Source organism: Eleutherodactylus coqui, chromosome 9 (assembly GCF_035609145.1).
Source record: "Eleutherodactylus coqui strain aEleCoq1 chromosome 9, aEleCoq1.hap1, whole genome shotgun sequence".
Lineage (NCBI taxonomy): Eukaryota > Metazoa > Chordata > Amphibia > Anura > Eleutherodactylidae > Eleutherodactylus > Eleutherodactylus coqui.
In genome coordinates this window covers 16876756-16893132 of record NC_089845.1, presented here as the reverse complement: position 1 = coordinate 16893132, position 16377 = coordinate 16876756, and the positions used below count along the sequence as shown (strand labels likewise).

Below are 16377 nucleotides of genomic sequence, written 5' to 3'. Positions count from 1 at the left end.
TAGTACTACATGTAGGAACATGGAAGGATAAGCGTTAGTGTGCCGTACTACGTAGAGAAACGGAGGGATGAGCGTTGGTGTCCAGTACTACATAGAGGAAAATGGAAGAATGAGCATTAGTGTGTGGTACAATATATAGGAATATGGAAGGATGAGTGTTAGTGTTTAGTACTACATGTAGGAACATGGAAGGATGAGTGTTAGTGTGCAGTACTACATGGAGGAACAGGGAAGGATGAGCGTTAGTGTGTAGTACAATATATAGGATTATGGAAGGATGAGCATTATATGCGGTACTACATGGAGGAACAGGAAGGGATGAGTGTTAGTGTGCAGTACTACATACAGAAACATGGAGGGATGAGCGTTACTGTGCGGTACTACATGGAGGAACAGGGAGGGATGAGTGTTAGTGTGCGGTACTACATGTAGGAACATGGAAGGATGAGCGTTAGTGTGCGGTACTACATGGAGGAACAAGGAGGGATGAGCGTTAGTGTGTGGTACAATATATAGGAATATGGAAGGATGAGCGTTAGTGTGTGGTACAATATATAGGATTATGGAAGGATGAGCGTTAGTGTGCGGTACTACATGGAGGAACAAGGAGGGATGAGTGTTAGTGTGCAGTACTACATGAAGGAACAGGGAGGGATGAGCGTTAGTGTGTGGTACAATATATAGGAATATGGAAGGATGAGTGTTAGTGTTTAGTACTACATGTAGGAACATGGAAGGATGAGTGTTAGTGTGTGGTACTACATGGAGGAACAGGGAGGGATGAGTGTTAGTGTGCGGTACTACATGGAGGAACAGGGAGGGATGAGCGTTAGTGTGTGGTACAAAATATAGGAATATGGAAGGATGAGCGTTAGTGTGTAGTACAATATATAGGATTATGGAAGGATGAGCATTATATGCGGTACTACAGGGAGGGATGAGTGTTAGTGTGTAGTACAATATATAGGATTATGGAAGGATGAGCATTATATGCGGTACTACATGGAGGAACAGGGAGGGATGAGTGTTAGTGTGCAGTACTACATACAGAAACATGGAAGGATGAGCGTTAGTGTGCGGTACTACATGGAGGAACAGGGAGGGATGAGCGTTGGTGTGTGGTACAATATATAGGAATATGGAAGGATGAGCGTTAGTGTGTGGTACAATATATAGGAATATGGAAGGATGAGCGTTAGTGTGTGGTACAATATATAGGATTATGGAAGCATGAGCGTTAGTGTGCGGTACTACATGGAGGAACAAGGAGGGATGAGTGTTAGTGTGCAGTACTACATAGAGGAACATGAAAGGATGAGTGTTAGTGTGTGGTACTATATAGAGGAGCATGGAAGGATGAGTGTTAGTGTGCCGTACTACATATAGGAACTTGGAGGAATGAACGTTAGTGTGCAGTACTATATATAGGAACATGGAAGGATGAGCATTAGTGTGTCTTACTACATATAGGAACAGGGAGTAATGAGCAATGGTGTGCAAGACTACATAGAGGAACAGGGAAGGATGAGCGTTAGTGTGCAATACTACATAGAGGAAAATGGAAGGATGAGCGTTAGTGTGCAGTACTACATATAGGAAAATGGAAGGATGAGCGTTAGTGTGCAGTACTACATATAGGAAAATGGAAGGATGAGTGTTAGTGTGCAGTACTACATAGAGGAAAATGGAAGGATGAGCGTTAGTGTGTGGTACAATATACAGGAACATGGAAGGATGAGCGTTAGTGTTTAGTACTACATGTAGGAACATGGAGAGATGAGAGTTAGTGTGCCGTACTATGTAGAGGAACATGGAAGGATGAGCGTTAGTGTGCGGAACTACATAGAGGAACATGAAAGGATGAATGTTAGTGTGCAGTACTGCATAGAGCAACATAGAAGGATGAGCGTTAGTGTGCGGTACTACATAGAGGAACATAAAGGGATGAGCGTTAGTTTGCAGTACTACATAGAGGAACATGGAAGGATGAATGTTAGTGTGCAGTACTGCATAGAGCAACATGGAAGGATGAGCGTTAGTGTTTAGTACTACATGTAGGAACATGGTAGGATGAGCGTTAGTGTGCAGTACTACATAGAGCAACATGGAAGTATGAGTATTAGTGTTTAGTACTACATGTAGGAACATGGAAGGATAAGCGTTAGTGTGCCGTACTACGTAGAGAAACGGAGGGATGAGCGTTGGTGTGCAGTACTACATAGAGGAAAATGGAAGAATGAGCATTAGTGTGTGGTACAATATATAGGAATATGGAATGATGAGCGATAGTGTGCAGTACTACATAGAGAAAAATGGAGGGATGAGCGTTAGTCTGCGGTACTACATAGAGGAACATGGAAGGATGAGCGTTAGTGTGCAGTACTACATAGAGGAAAATGGAGGAATGTGCGTTCGTGTGCAGTACTATATATAGGAACATGGAGGGATGAGTGTTAGTGTGCGGTACTACATATAGGAACAGGGAGGAATGAGCGTTAGTGTGTGGTACAATATATAGGAACATGGAAGGATGAGCGTTAGAGTGCTTTACTACATAGAGGAACATGAAAGGATGAGTGTTAGTGTGCAGTACTACATATAGGAACATGGAGGAATGTGCGTTCGTGTGCAGTACTATATATAGGAACATGGAGGGATGAGTGTTAGTGTGCGGTACTACATAGCGGAACATGGAAGGATGAGCGTTAGTGTGCGGTACTACATAGAGGAACATGGAAGGATGAGTGTTAGTGTGCAGTACTACATATAGGAACATGGAGGAATGTGCGTTCGTGTGCAGTACTATATATAGGAACATGGAGGGATGAGCGTTAGTGTGCGGTACTACATAGAGGAACATGGAAGGATGAGCGTTAGTGTGCAGTACTACATAGAGGAACAGGGAGGAATGAGCATTATAGTGCAGGCTACATAGAGGAACAGGGAGGGATGAGCGTTATTGTGCGGTACTAGTAGCGTTAGTACTGCAGTCCGCCTCCAGATAGAATTGTATTTCCTTAGCATTTAAATGAGGTTTTATCTAAACTGTTATTTGGGGAGGCTTCAGACGGGTGGGGTGGATACACTTTTGCACGCATTTCAGCGCAAAATTTGCATTTGCACACCTCCCATAGACTTCTCTGGGGACTCAGTGTGCAAATGCGCACGAAAATAGAGAAGGTTTTATTTTTTTTTATGCACATAAGTACGGAGTACGCAGAAAAAATGATGCAAATGAACTCAAATACTGCAAGAAAGAGCCTTATGCTACCTACACATGGGCGAGCGCGATCCCAGCCCAATATCGCACTCGCCAATGTGCGTTGTTACACCCAATGCAAAATGTTTTTTTCTGGCAGAAGCGCCTTCCATCACTTCTGTGAAGTAGCGAACCTCCAGCGCGGCTTACAGGCACGTTAGACGATCGGCAAGTGTTTCCCACTGTTTTAAGTTGGAAACCTCCCCTCACACTCCTGTGCACATCGCGCACCATGCAATGTGTTTTACTGTCCCATTGAAAGCAATGGGTGATGCGTAAAGATAGGACATCGCTCATGTATCGGACTCCATTCAAAAGAATGTTTATATTCGGGTGAGTTTTGTGAGTCTCGCAAAGCACCAAACTTGCGCAAGTGTTTTGGCCGTGTGAAACCGGCCTTGGGGAGAATATCCAGTGACCTTTTTGAGCTATATATACTGATTAGCAGTAGCATTGTATAACCACTTGCCTCATGTTGTGTGCCTTTTAGTTAAAAAAAAGTTGAAAAAAAAGTCAGAAACCCCCTTTCCCACAAAAAGAAAAAAAAAATCACTTGTGTGGTATCGATGCATTTGTAATAGAGGCTATAGAGCCCATTGCTCTTTATGGTCACGGATATACTCTGCATATTGGCTGCGAGTATCCGCGTCATCGCTAAGCTACGCATGACCGCCTGCGCAGTACAATGTTGCGGCCGTACGTGTTGGATTCAGCTTATGAACGCTGAGTGAGTTGCTCACTAGTCGCTTTGTTCTCAGTGAACTGAAATGACTAGTGACAATGAGTGATTTCTGACCCATTATTCTGCGGGATCCTATGATTACACGGGACAACTATCGCAGAAAATTTCTGTTTTGAGCAATTTTTCGGCGAAAAGTTCAATGTGAAGCCATCCTAATTTATGGTGGTCACAGCACAAGACGCCCAGATCTCCTGTTCCGCGCAACTCAGTGAACGGACAGGATAACAGACTCGCCTCTGAATGCTCTCAGCATGTGCGCTGAAAGCGGAGACCAGTCCACTCAATACAACAAGCGGGAACGGGGAGATGGGTATGTATAAAAAGTAAGGCCTTGGACTTCATCGCCCCTGTCCTGTGAACCCACAAACTTAGTTTATGGTGCTTGTAGGGCATGACCGGTTCTCTTTAATGTATTGGTCTAGCAGAGCTGGAGGACGGTTGCCCCCAACATTCCCCCTTGAGTCCACCCCAGCGTGTACTAATAGGTCAGTTTGAGTTAATCCTCCAAAATTCCACCGAGAGCAAAAAAAAAACTATGTAGCCAACTTCTGCAGTCTGCAATACTTTGGCAAGAGAACATTTTCAAAATATACGACTGACTTTAGAAGTAAAGATAAATATGGTAATAAAATCTGTGTTCCTGTTCTTTTATCACATTTTGCAGAGAGGTGGGGCGCTTTCAGTTTATTCCTGGCATAAAATATAAACTCAGCTCTGTTATTTCTGTTTGCAAGGCTGCTTTCGCATCGGGGGTCCATTTTCCTGTTTGGGGAGCAGGAAAGGGGAATCTCCTGGCCGAACGGATCAGTCTTATGACGGTACCAAACACTAAGTGGACCCTCTTGACTATAATACAAATATGGTCCAACAGGAGAACGTACACATATTTGTAAGCAATAACTTGTAACTTAGCCTTTAGTCATTGTCTAGTGTAAACTGTTGATGGCCTATCCTCAGAAGAGGTCATCAATAGCAGATTGTCGCACAGTCATTGCTAGGGAAACTGAGCTGATATCTGCAAGAAGAAGACAGATCCATTCCCACTGCAGTTGCCAGGCTTGGTATTTAAATTAATAGGAACTTGGCCTGCAGTACCAAGCCTGACCACTGCAGTGGGAAACAGAGCTGTCTTGCTTCCTGCAGAAATCAGGTCGGTGCATGAGTGCATTGGACCGGTGAACAGCGGAACCCAGGCAACTTACTTTGCCAATCTACTGTTTATCTACCCTGAAGATAGGCCATCAATGGTTTTCAACTTGTCTCTGATCATGGATATAGATGCCCTTTTTTCATATTAGTGAGTTTGTTTTCATCAGTCACTTATACACAAATAGTACTTTCTCAAAAACAATAATAAAAAGTTGTAAAACTATAAGAATACATGTAAGGCCAGTTTCACATCTGCATTGTAACCTCCGGCCAGAGGATTGTCGCAGATCCGGCTGAAAATACCACAAGAAAAACTGCTGCATAAGGTGCTTTTTCTTCCATCCAAAAGCCAGGCGGAAAGCATGCAGACCCCGTTATAGTCAATGGGGTCCGGCGCCATTTGGTTCCGTGCAGAGACTTAACTGCTCAGCTGCGGGGATCCCCTTTTCCTGCTACCCTAAGTCTGGGTTCACACAGGGAGGATTTGCTGCGGTTTTTCCGTTGCGGTTTTGCCGCAGAAGAACTGCTTCTGTGGCAAAACTGCTTCAAAGGTTAATTTTGGCTTGCGGATTTTCTTGCGGAAAAATCCGCAAGCGTTTTTTTTTCCCGGCAGCGCTTTTTTTCATTTTGCAGCGGATTTGGCTGCGTCCATAGAGGTCTATGGCCGAAAAAGCGCTGCGGAAAAGACAGAAGAATGGACATGCTGCTTTTAAAACCGCGCCGCAGTTGCATTTCTGCACTGCGGCTGTGCGGAAAAAATCCGTCCTGTGAGAACAGCTTTTTTCCAAAACTCATTTGTGCTGCATTGCACTGCAACCGCAGCGGTTTTGCCGCAGTGCGGATATGCAACAGCAATCCGCGGCAAAACCGCAGCAAATCCGCCCTGTGTGAACCCAGCCTAATGGAGCAGAAAAAGCAGTGTGCACCCTAAGCCGTGCAGCAGCACTACATGTAAATCTACTGTATGACCATATGTTGCAGGTAATGCGGTGGCATGATACTAACATGCTTCTTCATCCAGGGTCTTAGGATTCCCTCTGAGGTTTGAGATCATGCGTCGCCTGAGACCAATCCTGCTGCAGCTGCTACTTCACATCCTGGATGTTAGGGTTCACTGCTACAAAGTAGAACTCATGAAAGCTCACATTTTTGCTTTATATGGAAGTTTTAAAGTGGAAATGATTTCAGTTACTGATCTGCTTTGAAGGGAATCCAGCGCTGTTTTTCACTGGTTTCAGATGAGGTTCATCCTGAGGGGTCTTCCCCAAAGTTTACAGTTCTCAGCAGCTCGGGGTGAATGATGCTACATGTGATTGACAACCAAGTGCCGGTGTATTGTAAGAGGACATCCAGGTGATGAGCAGGGGATACATCCTCACTTGTGACCTGTGCACCCATCAGCTCTCCTCATAGTAATCTGCAACTATTCCGCTCCAGTTTCACAGAGAATTGCTCCCAAATCTCCATGTAAGACTTTATGAAGCCTTTACAGGTTCCCTTTAATGGTTTCCTCTGTAAAATGACTGCTGTTGTGAGACTTGTACAGCCATACTGTGCTGCCTGCTGTGGAAATCCTTTACTCAGTAGCGGATGTGGGAAGAAACCTTGTAGTTGGCAGAAGAGCAGATAACCTAATAGACATCTGTTTTCCAGCTGGGAAGTATAGGACAAATAGAAGCATTTTGCAAAAATCTGTTAGTATAGTAGGCTTCTGCAGTTACTGGAGTACGCATCCATATATATGCATGGAAAAAGCTATTGTGTCCTCCAAACATGATGGAAACGAGCAGAAATCCCATGAAACAAGACCAAAGTTTGCAAATGTGGTCCCTGATTGCCTAATTAAAGTCGATGTTTCCGAGTTGGGTTCCATTGGCATACCATACCCGCGATGGAAAGGCTACAAGGACCCAGCTGAGAATAACACTTGGGGGATATCAACTTGCTGGGGGATTGCCATCTTTCTCGTAATATGCTTGGCACACAAAGTAACTCGCTTCACACCAGTTTCTTTTTGAAGCGGTGGCTTCGTTCAGCAGACTTTACACAAACCGTGCCTCGAAGAGCAGAAGCAGAATCCTATGCCTGGCTGTAACATACAGTAGTAAGGTATAGTATGTTTGGCTGAAAAAAGACATGTGGGTCCAGTTCAGCCCATTACCCCCCCCCCCCCCCCAATGTTGATCCAGAGGAAGGCAAAAAAAACAAAACAATGAGGAAGCCAATTTTTCTCATTAAAGGGAAAAAAAATCCTTATCGACTCCAATCAGAGTAATTCTCAGATCACCGACCCTTCTGAAGTAATCAGTGATATACCGTAACGTGATGTTGTATCGCTCAAGGAAGACGTCCAGGCCCCTCTTGTACTCAGATCTCTGTACTGTCTGCTGATATATTTATACATAGTTATTAGAGCGCCCTCTTGTTACAGTCCTGGGTATAAATATCCCAGGGAACAATACAGAGATCTCTCCCATCATCTATTTATACCCAGAACTGTAACAAGGGGGCGCTCTAATAACGATGCATAAATATATCAGGGGACAATACAGAGAACTCTCCCATCATCTATTATACCCAGGACTATAACAAGGGGGCGCTGTAATAACTATGTTTAGATATATCATGGAACAATACAGAGATCCCTCCCATCATCTATATATACATAGTTATTAGAGCGCCCCCTTGTTACAGTCCTGGGTATAATAGATGATTGGAGACATCTCTGTATTGTCCGTTTATATATTTATACATAGTTATTAGAGCGCCCCCTTGTTACAGTCCTGGGTATAAATATATCAGGGAACAATACAGAGATCTCTCCCATCATCTATTTTTTCCCAGGTTGTTGCAGGCTATGCTGAGCACTGTTGGCTTGTTAGTCTGTTAGTTCATCTGCTTTGTTCGTTTATGTCCGATCTACCGGTTTGAATGGTTGTTGGCCGCCCAGTTTATGTTCTGTTTGTCCTATCCATCTGTTGGTGGATGGATGTCTGAGTCTCGTTCTGTTTGTTTACCTTCGCCTGTTGGCAGAAGGATGACTGAGTCTTGTCCTGTCTGTTGTCTTCCATATGTATTCTTGTACGCCTGCACCCCCCCCCCCTGACTGCAGGTGTGCGGGCGCCTGACTCCCCCCTCCGTCCGCATGTGTGCGGGCGCCTGACTCCCCCCTCCGTCCGCATGTGTGCGGGCGCCTGACTCCCCCCTCCGTCCGCATGTGTGCGGGTGCCTGACTCCCCCCTCCGTCCGCAGGTGTGCGGGCGCCTGTCCCTGTGTCCCTGGTTGTCGCATCTGTCATCTAGGAATAGACTAGGCCTGGTAGGTATGATATGTGGGACTGTCCTTGTCAGGACGATCACTCTGCTTTCAGGCAGGGGGTCAACAAGTCATGTTTCGGTTAGGAAACGAATTTCTAGTTCTGTGTCCTTTTAGTCCTTCTTTGTCTTGTTTGGTGACACCTGTTTAAAGCATTGTGGTGTGACCGTGCCCGGACATGACACCCCAGCTGACAAAAGTGCAGATCTACCAGCTGTGCGCTTAAAACTCCACAAGGGTTTGTTACCACCCTCTCGGTGTTCTGGTTACCTGAGGCTAGCAATGCCTCTTCTTTCAAGGCGGCTTCCACACGGCCGAGAAACTCACGCAAGATTTATGCGTTGTGAGATGCACAAATCTCGCACGAATTTGAATCCCATATTTTTTATAATGGATGCAAATACACAAGCGATCTTTTCCCGCATCGCAGTACGGAAAAAAAATTGCTGCATGTGCTATCTTTTTGCTTTCCTCGGAACGCATCACCCATTGATTTCAATCGGACCTTTAATGCATCACATGGCTCTCGAATGCCGTACAATGTGCATGTGAGCGCGACGCAAGGTCTACCATTGAAATCAATGGGAAGCACTTCCAATCCTTTATCGTGCGCGAGGATCGGAGTTTCACAAATGCAATCAGTGGCGTTTTTGCCTGAAAATCGTGCGATATTAGGACAAGTTTCTCAGCCCAGATTCGCGCTCACCTGTGTGTAGGTAGCCTAAGGCTAATTTCACACGGGTGACTACAATATAGGGCTGTGAAACTCAGACCAATATTGGGCTCGCCAACACGCGATTTTGCCGCGGATGCAAAGTGTTTTTTTGCATCAAAACTGCCTTGCATCACTTCGGGAAGGTGATGTCGCGGAGTTTTTCCCTTGTGTTTTTCAAGTACATGAAAATTAAAAGCGGTTTTAAAAAAATGTTTTTGATGTCATGATCTCTGTTCAAAAAAAATCCTAAAATCCTGCAGTTCTCACACTGACCACTAGGACTAATATTAGCCGCACACTTTAGGTTGTGTAAAGAAAACTTTTCAACAGTCATCTCATTATCAGTACTCTAAAATGTTTTTTAGAGTATTATTGTTCCCTCCCTCCCAGGACAAAGACGGCCGGGTCCAGATGGTTTAGTTTTTTTTCAGATTGGGATTTCTTGCCCGTATTTTTACCCTCTCAAAACCAGAGATTTTTCATTTTCCAATTTTCATTTCCGCCTTCCAAAAGCCATAACTTTTTGATTTCTGACTTGATACAGCTGTATGAGGTTATTTCTTTGCGGAATGCGTTGTATTTTATTGTACCATTTAATTTACTGAAAAACCTCAAACATTTCTAACTGGGGTGAAAAGAATGGAACCAATTGTGCCAGTTTGCGGCTTTAACTGTGGCGTTCACAGTGCAACAGATATAACCTGCTTATGTATGATTACGGTGACATCAGATATATAGGTTTTGTTAATGGTGGTTTTTCATTTAATAGTAACTTTTTATTTCTTTCTGTCAGCGTTTTCTGACATCCGTAACATTTTTGTGATGGGGCTGTGTGGGAGCTTCTTTTTGTGGAGCAAGCTGTAGTTTTTGTACTGTTTCGGGGTGCTACACCTTTTTGAACCTTTTTTTTTTTAATAACATTTTTTGTTGGAGACGGGGTGACCAAAAACAGAATTGTTTAGTATTTTTTCCCTATGGTGATCATCACATGGGATAAATAGTGTGACTTTTATGAACGCAGCAATATCTTTTTTTTTTTTTTCTTTAAGAGTGTTATACTTTTGTGTTATGGGACTTGAACTTGTGATCACTTGATTGCTTGTACCATATACTCCTGTATGTGTGTATTATAGGGGTTGTCCAATGGGTGAAAAGTTGCCTAAAAGAATAGATAGCATTAAAATAATATAGTAGTTTATACTGTTCCCCCACACCCCTCTCCCCTTCTCCAAGCGATGGCCCATGTACAATATTCTCTTGCCACTCCAGTTACCTCCAGCCTCTTTCTGCTTCCATGTGCCAACTAAGTGTATAACCGCGGTGGCCAATCACTGGCCTCAACGGTACTGAGACCAGTGATATGCTGACGTGCATCGACAGCACATGCCTGCACAACTTGGAAGCAGCAAGAGGCTGGAGTGGCCCCCATTGGCAAGGGAACAGAGTGCCAAAGACATCAGTAAGGGGCGTATATTTTACTCTTTTTTTTATTTTATTTTAATGCCACTTGTGCTTATTTTTATAACCATTGGTCAACTTTTTTAATGGGTATCCATGCATGGCAGCCCTGGTAGCCTTCACTAGGCCTTGGGCTAAAATTGCAACCCATCTTACTCTGCAACTGCATGGCGTGGCGGGCTGAGGGGCATCTGAGAGGCCACCCCTCTGTCTAGCTGCTTAGATGCGTTAACCCTGAGAAGTGTGATAATGGCCGGGATCGCAGTTGGCTCCATAAACCCTCCATGATGTGATGTAAACCTCCACTAATGAGAGTTGTGTGAGAGCTTGTATTTTTGTGGGGCGAGCTCTAGTTTTTATTGGGATCATTTTGGGGGACGTAAGACTGTTTGGCCGAATGCACCCAACTGGGGTGTGTTCCGCATGCGGAATCCAACTCTGTGCCCAGCCGGTGACCCCGGCGCTCCTGTCCGGATTCTTTATAATCTGTATTACAGATGTGCCGGCTGGCGCACATGCGCAGTACAGATTATGCCGTGCTGTCGCTAGGCGATGACACAGAATCTTCGACCTTTACGCAGTGATGATGGCGGAAGGGCCGCGGATCAGACAGAATCCGCGCTGAAATAGAATATGCCGCAATTTTCCCTCAGCGAGCAGAAAATCGCAATTGATTTCCGCTCGTGGATGGGGAAAAGCGAATTTAAATAGCATGTTTATGGCAGCATTTGCCACGGAATCCGGAGGCAGACACCCGCTCTAGAATCCGCAGTGCAAATACGCCCGTGTGCATTCAGTCTTTGATCACTCTTTAGGCCACTTCCACACGGGTGACAAAATTGGCGCGATTTTCTTGCAATGCGACAGCGCTACAAATCGCAGGTATGTGAAGCCCATGCTTTCCTATGGGTTCTTTCACATGAGGGATGTTTTGTAGCATGCGACATTGCGAGCCACTCTATACAGCTGCGAATTACAATGTTTTGTAGCCCATGTTTCCCTATAGACCCTGTTGTATCACATTGTATGAAAATGCGGTTTTCGTGTGATCCTACTGCAAAAGCCCAAAAATAAGCCCTAGCTACCGGGGGGGGGGGGGGAAGGAAACACATTTCCTAAGAGGCGCTGCCTGGCTCCAGGCCACATCTCCCAAAGCTCCCTGGCACTTGATTGAAGTTCTCCGGCATAGACTCCTGGTCAGGATTTTGAAAAACCCTGCCTCCAGGAAGCTCTGCCTCTGATTGGCTGAGTGCCGCAATGCTCAGCCACTCAGAACTAGCACTCGATGAACCAATCACAGCCATTCATTGGCGATGTCTACTCTCCGCCAACTCGCACGTTATACATGCATTGTTTTATGCATGTGTTCGTGTGAGCAAGCCCTTAGTCCCGCTGGGGGACTTGAACCTGTGATGGCTTGATCAGTGCAGTACTTCTGCACTGCAGTGCACTGTGCTGTCATCAGTAGCCTGTAATAGGTGTACTATGATGGTAGCCTTGGGGAGCTTTGTAAGGCACGCAGCTGCCACAGCAACCCATTGGAACCTCATGATCGCATCGTGTGTGCGCGCGCGTGCGTGCGTGCGTGCGTGCGTGTGTGTGCAATGGGCTGACAGAAAAAAACCTCTCTATCTGTCTAACCACTTAGCGTGCTCAGTATTGACAGTGGCATCTAAGAGGTTGAGCAGCCAGTTTTGGATTTCTCTGTGTGTAGCATGAATGGCACCCGCTGTTTGGAGTGAGCTAAGCTTTTGATCCCAGTCCTGCGGCACGTGTTTACACGTATGTCACATATCAGAAAGACATAAATACAAATGAAAAGACTGTCGACAGCAGATTTTCTTTTCTAACTTCTTCCTACCAGAAGTAACTTTAGTAAATGTCGTTTCTATCTGTTCTCTTTCGTGTAACGAACATTAGAGGAGTTTTCCAATTCAGAAAACCCGTTTTCATACATGCGGTCCATTCGGGCATCACACAAGCAGTCACTGATTAGGACGAGCGCTGCGTCATCTATTCCTGTCTGTAGGAAGATTGGACAATAAGCCCGCTCCTACAAAGGCCTTAGCAAAACGCTGCTTTCGAAAATTCAGCGTTTTACCACAATTTCAAGCAGCATTTTCAAACGCATTCCACAGTGTTCGACAGCGTATTTTTTACCGCACCCCATTGTTGTAATGGGCATTAAAAACTGCTTAGCATTCGAAAATCATGGCATTTTTAACACCATGTTCAAACGCTAGTCTGCAAAGCCCCATAGAAATCAATGGAGCTGTTGCACCGCGTTTGAAACACTGTGCTCAATGCTGTGAAGAGCGGTAACTGCCTGGTTTCCCCAAGGATTACAGCTGATCGCAGGGACCCTCTAACCCTGTTGCCCCAAAAATAAAACAGGAAGAGTTTACTTTTTTACATGTACAGCGGCCTGGATTTTTAGAGTAGGGCTTATAGTTCAAACATCCTGAAAAATCCTGAAAAATAATGCTAGGGCTTATTTTCAGGGAAACCAGGTATCAAGTACAGACTAACTGTCCAGAATGGAGAACCCTTTTAATATGACATTTTCTCTTGTTCTTTCAGAACTCTCTGAAATGTGATCCAGAAAAGCAGTACGAATATCTTGGACGATGCTGTAATAAATGCCAACCCGGTACGTCTTAACAAAGACTGGACAACTCTTTGCTTTATGGTATAGTGCTCAATTTTTGGAGTCCTTTTTATTGCTTAAGGTCTCCATCACACAGACGTCTTTGTACAGCGTTGAGGGTTGGCTTTTCAGCGCTCTGACAGCGATACATGTTCTATCTTTGGCGGTTTTCAGGCGTGCGTTGCCCATTGAAATGAATGGGCAGCGGTTTTAGCGCTGCTGAAAATGTGGCACAACTTGGTAGCACATTTTTGGCAGCACTAAATGCAAGTGCTAGCTGCACTACCAAAAAAAGGCATCCTCACCTAGCAGGTGCCATCGGGGTCCCCACCGCTGTTCTCCGCAGCTCCGTGCAGGCTGCCGGGCACTTGTCATGGATGATAAATCATCTATTGCTAGTGACGGGGATTGAAATCCGTGCCTCCAGCAAGAGATTGCTCTGATTGGCTAAGTGTCTGCTAGCTCCGCCAATCAGAGCTGGCAATCGATGCATCAATCACAGCCATTCAATGTCCATAAAATGTGTAAAGGGTTTTTAAGGGAACCCTTTACACGTTTTATGGACATCGGGACAGGCTCCCTTATTGCATAAATGTATGGTTTACTGTGAAGTGCTGGGGCTCTAATGGCCGGTTTACATGTGACGAATATGGTTGAGAATCGCTCAGAGTCCCGCGCTCCGGACAGAATTTGAATGATATCGTCCCGTGTAAATGCATGCAGCGACTGAACAGGAATTGACCCAGGATAGGTCAGCAATAGTTGATTGAGGGGTATGGGTCATGAGGTTAAAGCTGGACAACCCCTTTTAACCTTCTCATCTTCCATGCCTCGAAAGAGTTACCATGTTGGTTTCTCCAAGCCAATGTCAGTTATCGCTGAAATCATGAGAAAATAAATGAATTGTTCAATGTAATTACTGCCAGCGACTGAACAAGGAATGATAATGGGTTCATTTTAGGCAGACATGAAAATAAAATGATGCTGGGCCTCCAACAGGCGGTCAATCCTCTATGAATGACTGACTGAGAGTGGAGGTGGGCTACTAGAAGCATTCTCTGTCTCGCTCCTCCAGTCACTGAACGCCATCGCTCCTGGGTGAAAGCACAGGAGTGATGATCACTCTGTGCGTGTGTGTGCGCGTGTGCGCGCGTGCGCGCCTGTGGGTCTAAGTGTGTGTCTGTGACTAAGTGAGGGGGTATTAGAGTGTGAGTGTGTAAGTATCTGTGTGCAAGGTGTAAGTGAAGCAGGATTAGCGGATTGAGAGAGCGTGCGAGTGTTAGCTAAATAAAAAAAAAGTGTGTAAGCGGTTGCGCACGGGCAGCGGTGTGTAAGCGGTTGCGCACGGGCAGTGGTGTGTGAGCGGCTGCACACGGGCGGAGTGCGTTTGGAGTGTGAGAAAGTCTATCTTCACTGCTTCCACAAGTAAATTGTAGATCCACATTAGGATGAGCTCCATGCCTGGCAATGTCCTCTAGTGTGCTACTTGTGCAATGTATGCGGTCCTTGATCAGCCGATCGAGGGTGCATACTGTTGCGCAAGATGCATGCATGTTGCACATTTGGAAGCCCAAATCCTCGATCTAAATGAGCGACTGGCAACACTGAGATCCATTGGCATCATGGAAAGGAGTTTGCTGCTCAGTGAGCAGGCACTCGCTGGGGTAGAGGCGGGGGAGGATGGTAGAACAGAAGAGCAAGGGGAGCAGGCAAGAAGCTGGGTGACACATGGAAGGAGGGGTAGAGGGAAGAGAACCAGGGAGGCTAGTCCTGAACTGGCACAACCCAACACGTTTGAAAAGTTGGCAGATAAGGGGGATGCCATTACAGAGCCAGCACCACTGCAGCATGACATGCCCTCTGAACGCCAGGGAGATGACTGCTCCAGTGAGATGGGGACGGGGAGCGCAGGGCAGACTAGACAGGTCCTAGTGGTGGGGGACTCAATTATAAGGGGGCTAGACAGGGCAATCTGCCATAAAGCCTGGGATTGTCGAACGGTGGGTTGTCTTCTTGGCGCTCGAGTTCGACACATCGCGGATTGGATTGACCGATTACTGTGAGGGGCTTGTGAGGATCCAGCGGGCATGGTGCACATTGGCACCAATGAACAAATTAGAGGTCAATAGAGGGCCATCAAAAATGATTTCAGGGACCTAGGGTCCAAGCTAGGGACCTCCAGGGTAGTTTTCTCAGAAATACTACCTGCACCTAAGGCCACACTAGAAAGGCAGCAGGATCTTAGGGAGGTAAACAAGTGGCTCCGGAGTTGGTGTAAGAAGGAGGGATTCGGGTTCCTGGAGAACTGGGCTGACTTTGCTGTCGGCTACAGGCTCTAACGTAGGGACGGGCTGCATCTTAATGGGGAGGGTGCAACTGTGCTGGGGGAGAAGATGGCTAGAAGGCTGAGGAGTGTTTAAACTAGGGACTGAGGGGAGGGCAAAAATAGAAATAAGGTGGTAGTCAGTACAGCTAGCGACCTGGGTCTAAGTAATAGGAATGGGGGTCGAGCAGGAGGTAGGGTTAGTACAGTTAGAACTGTCAGATCAGCCAATAGTACCATTAATAGCAGAATGAATTTAAAGAACAAAAACAACCGTATAAATTGTATGACCACGAATGCAAGAAGTCTGATCGGTTAAGTGAGTGAGCTTGAAGCGAGAATGACCGACGAAAACTATGATATAGTCGGAATAACGGAAACATGGCTTGATGATAAGTGTGATTGCACGGTGAATTTACAGGGTTACAATCTCTTCAGAAGAGACTGTGGGGAACAGAAGGGGGAGGGGTGTGTCAGTACATTAAATCGTACTTAATACCTAGGCTAGAGGAGGATATAGATAGAAGAGGTGTCAAACCGCAACAAAGTAATTATCATGGGGGACTTTAATTATCCGGATATAATATGGGAAGACGAAACCTGCAAATCACACAGGGGTGATAAGTTCCTGAGAACAATTAAAGATAACTACCTTACCCAACTTGTGCGGGAGCCAACTAGAGCGAGGGCCACTCTGGACTTAGTTTTAACTAACAATCCGGACCGAATAATGGGGGTGCAGGTTGAGGAGCACTTGGGGAACCGTGAC

At 45.6% G+C, this 16377-nt stretch overlaps 1 protein-coding gene across 1 annotated transcript in view; it reads left to right on the top strand.

Moving 5' to 3' along the window:
• The window catches only part of TNFRSF11A (TNF receptor superfamily member 11a), a 75987-nt gene that overhangs the window by 22551 nt on the left and 37059 nt on the right, over positions 1-16377 (top strand). Inside the window, exon 2 of the mRNA XM_066579164.1 lies at positions 13219-13288. Within this exon, the coding sequence (XP_066435261.1) occupies positions 13219-13288 (70 nt within the window). The remainder of the gene's footprint in view (positions 1-13218; positions 13289-16377) is intronic.